General features: G+C 35.3%; 3 protein-coding genes across 5 annotated transcripts in view; 2 read left to right on the top strand and 1 right to left on the bottom strand.

Moving 5' to 3' along the window:
- LOC109590125 (uncharacterized) overlaps nt 1-907 on the top strand; it is a 21,367-nt gene extending 20,460 nt beyond the window's left edge. The window contains exons 3-4 of the mRNA XM_020006063.1: nt 359-739; nt 786-907. Of these exons, the coding sequence (XP_019861622.1) occupies nt 359-739; nt 786-809 (405 nt within the window). The 3' untranslated portion in view covers nt 810-907. The remainder of the gene's footprint in view (nt 1-358; nt 740-785) is intronic.
- The window catches only part of LOC109590100 (uncharacterized), a 14,121-nt gene extending 11,000 nt beyond the window's left edge, over nt 1-3,121 (top strand). Inside the window, exons 6-9 of one of the 3 annotated variants that reach the window (XM_020006056.1) lie at nt 1,903-2,338; nt 2,391-2,499; nt 2,544-2,702; nt 2,831-3,121. In XM_020006056.1, coding sequence (XP_019861615.1) covers nt 1,903-2,338; nt 2,391-2,499; nt 2,544-2,702; nt 2,831-3,031 — 905 coding nt within the window. In that variant the 3' untranslated portion in view covers nt 3,032-3,121. The remainder of the gene's footprint in view (nt 1-1,902; nt 2,339-2,390; nt 2,500-2,543; nt 2,703-2,830) is intronic. The other 2 variants (XM_020006049.1, XM_020006042.1) reach the window with 2 other exon arrangements.
- Nucleotides 1-4,127, bottom strand: part of LOC109590153 (uncharacterized) — an 18,537-nt gene that overhangs the window by 13,552 nt on the left and 858 nt on the right. The window lies entirely within an intron of this gene.

The following is a 4,127-nucleotide window of genomic DNA, read 5'->3' on the forward strand; positions in this document are numbered from 1 at the left end:
ACTACGTGCAGTTCGTATCAATGATTTCTTAAAGGAGCATCTTGGTATTGATGATTTGGCGGTTGAAGTTGTACCAGCTGGCTATTATAAGCCAACGTTTTTAAATTCTAACCCAATGAAGCTTCCTGATAGAGAGAATTGGTTACACGACTTGATAATATTCACTCACTTGCAAATTAAGGAAAAACATAATTTTAGCTTGTGGAACTTAAATGATAGTAAGAAATTAATATTTATTATTGCAGAATTTTATATTATGATCTATTAATTTATTATATTAAAAATTTATTTGTCTATCATGCATACGTTATTCATTTTATCATTATGTTTTTATTTTGTCATTTCTGTAGAGATTCATTTGGCTATCATTATTGATAATCATGGTGAAGTTAAAGTTGAAAAGGATGGGACTAAGACGATTAACGATAATGCTTATCAAATCAAAGAAACCCTTAACACCCTTGGGTTTTGTACCCTCTATTTCAACTCGCTCAGTTCTCGATCAATCAACACTCTACTGGAAGTGCTTCATCAGATTGATCACTCTCAGTTGGTCACATTTGCTCTCATTTTCCTTTGTAAGGGCAAGACCAGACACCTTTATGATTGCAACAATGAACTAATTGATGCTGACAAAATTTTTGGGTGCCTCCAAGATGATCAATCTCCTTTTGCTCAATTACCAAAAATCTATTACTTTCATTTAGCCCATGACCAGGAGCCCAAAGAGAAACTTCAGGTTTTGTCTATTCCTTCTAAAAATTTCATTTTTCTCATAACATCAGTTGTCCAGAAGAATAGCAGTGTAGTTCTAGACACTGTTACAAATAACCTGAAGGAGGGGGCCAGCATACAAAATTGCTTCAAGGAGATTCAAAAAGAATGTGACAGAAATGATATGAAGGTTTCCTGCATGTACATTGATAAATTTACTGACAAGTTTGTTCTACCTACACCATATAAGCCTTTCAACTTAAGGTTAGCTGATTACTCATTCTTTTTTCTCTCTGTTTTTTTACTATTTGCAAATTTATATTTAAATTATTATTCTGTATAGAGCAGAGAAAGAGTACTACAAGAAGCAGCTGGAGCTATACCGCTCTATGTGGCATCCAATACGTTCCAAGACCATCAGTGTCATATCAGAAAATAAAGATAAAGTATTGTCCATAGTTCGAAGTGAGAGGATAGCTAGGATAGCTACATCATCAGCCAGTTTAGCACTAGGAGGGGGGATGGCTGTTCTTGGTCTTGCTCTGATGCCATTCACTTTTGGTGTATCCGCAATAAGTCTATCAATTGCTGGTGGTGCAGTTGGGGCTAGTGCCACATTAGGAGGGGTTGGAGCATTTATTGCTAGAACTATTTTAGAAAATAAACGACTGAAATCAGCCCAAGAGCACATTCACCTTGATCAACAGTTGAGTATTATTATTAATGATGTTGCTGAGAAGTATAATGCTGCTATGGTAAGGTGTACTGAGTCTGCTCTCAGCACTGGAGGAATGGCGGGAAATGTTGCAGCTGGAGGAGCCCAGAATATGAGTAGGGTTGGTATTGGTATTGCTGTTGCAGGAGTAGAGTCGGCTGCTGAGACTAGAGCTATTGCTTTACTTACTGGAGCACGTGTTGCTGGTGCAGTCTTAGCTGGAATTTCATTAGCAGTGACTGTTCCTATTGATATTGGATTCATTGCATATCATAGTTATAATATACACAAGTCTTCAAAAGATAAGAGTGGTAAAGCTGATAGTAATCAAGTGGTACAATGGCTCATCAAACAAATTGAAGACATGCTCAAAGGTAATAGTATTGTAATTATCATAGTATGTTTCAGTGGCACTGCTAAATTTTGTCCTTTCACATGATATGTGCCTGTTTATAGTTTAAATTTATTATTAGGTACTTGCATCACTATTGAGTTAAAACAGCATTCAATAGGAGGAAATGAATCCACAATTGAAAGTCCTGACAATGGTTATGAGTTGATTGTACCAGCTCTCACTGAAGAGAAGTCAACCATTATTGTTCGCACTATATTCTGTGGTCCTTTTACTCTACCTGATGGCTGCACTATTGTTAGTGCTATATGCGATATTGCACTACCAGAAAAGCTACCTCCAGATTTTTATAGCACCATCAAGCTAGAGCATTGTGTTAATCTAAATGATGACATCACTGCCAGCAAAATGTGCTTTGCAACTGCTGCTGTTGATTTAGAAAAGAAAGTCCTTGCATTTGATTGCATTGATGGAGGGACTTTTCCTATAGGAGAAACGTATGCTTCATTAGAGATCAGTAAAAGCTGTCTCATTTGTGTTTTGTACAAGAGATCTACGTTAGTTATAATTAATTTTATATTTTTAGTATTATTATTATTATCATTATAGGAGGGACACATCAGTGAAATATGCTGGTCAATGTTCTTATGTCAAAGAATATAAGAACTGCTGGACTATGAGTATACTATTCACTAAACGCCTAAAGGCACAATTGAAGGTGTATATTGTTTGACATGTACATGATGTTATTATTATTTATAGTATGCACAATCTGAGTCAATTGGCACCATTGAGTCTCACTCCTTCTTGTTTACAGACTGGAATGATGGCCAAGAGTTATCAATAGGACTTCATAATTTTAGAAATTCAATGGAAACCAATGGATGGAAGATATCACCCATCTCTCCCATACCTAATCAGGTATAGTATGATTCAACTACCTTATGCTATTATAAAAATCATTTTTAATCAATTTATTATTATTATTATTGTTGTTATTATTATTATTATTACAATTATTATTATTGTTATTATTGTTGTTATTATAGATAACAAAAGCTGAAATTGATTCTGTTGAGTTACAACAGGATTTTCGTAAGCTCCAGTCCAGAATAATTCCATTGATTGAGTTCTCAGTTTATGTTGATGATGAACCTGCTTCTGATGAACCTGCTTCTGATGAACTAGAAAAGCATCTTGACATTGAAGGCACTACTTTAAATATTTTTGTCAAGAGACAAAAGGAATAAAAAGAAATAACAATGAACAATGGTCTTTTTATGCGTGTTAGTTTTATACTTTTGGTTTTTGTTTTTGTTATCAGAATTTGATGAGTGTTAGTTAGTTTTATAATTTTTTTTGGTTTTTAATTTAGAATTAGCTGCTACAATCATTAAAAACAGTTGCGTTTTTCTTGATATTCATAATCCTTGAAAAGAAGACTGAATAAAAGTGTTAGCATCAGCCCTGTTTATATAATAAAATGACTCCTCCAAGTCAAAAGCTCAATATTTTTTGAACAGTGCACTGCCATGATTAAGTAATTTTTTTATATTAATTTCTTATCAAAGATACAAACAAAAAATTATAATGATAGTATTGATAAATTTCTTTAAAAAACATGTAAGTATAACCTCGATTAACCGGACCTCGATTATCCGGACTCTAAAATCATGACCGGAAGTGACCACGTGGTGCTTTAAATTCACTTAATTAGAGTATATGGTATTATAAAATGGCTGCTTTCTACACGGAGTAGCTTGTTTAACACTGGAATGATGCTGATTAATGGCTTTCTACTAGTAAAAAGGCTTGGATATAGCCTCCTTATGGCTGATTAAGGCTCTAGCTTTTCTTTGGAGTAAGTATATGAAGGTTTTGAAGGTCATTTCGATTATCCGGACTTTTCACTTATCTGGACCATAGATAATGTAACCACGCCTACCTAATGGCTACTCGTTTTGTGCTCTGAGACCAACCTGTGTCCCCATCTGATTCTTTGCCGGTTTAAATTTGTTTTTTTACCGGCCACAAATCCAGGTTGTTGCTGTGTTGTCTCTGTGTAGTGTTTTCTGTTTCTTCCTGTAGCTAGATCGTCACTTAAAAAGAAGACACGTGCTGTCACGATGGCTTCCAAGAACACTCGTTCTAAGGTTATGACAGCTCCTATTGATTCTCCTGGCAAGAGGACCACTGTCGGGTCAAAATCACGAAAGAAGACTAACAAATACTGCTGCCCAATTTGCCAAGATGATATTGACGATGATTGTCAGGACTCCATTTTCTGTGAAGGGAATTGCCAAACATGGATTCATCGTGGCTGTGGTGGTCTGTCCAAGCAGGCTT

Source organism: Amphimedon queenslandica, unplaced genomic scaffold, assembly GCF_000090795.2.
Source record: "Amphimedon queenslandica unplaced genomic scaffold, v1.1 AMPQUscaffold_13510, whole genome shotgun sequence".
In the NCBI taxonomy this organism is placed as follows: Eukaryota; Metazoa; Porifera; class Demospongiae; order Haplosclerida; family Niphatidae; genus Amphimedon; species Amphimedon queenslandica.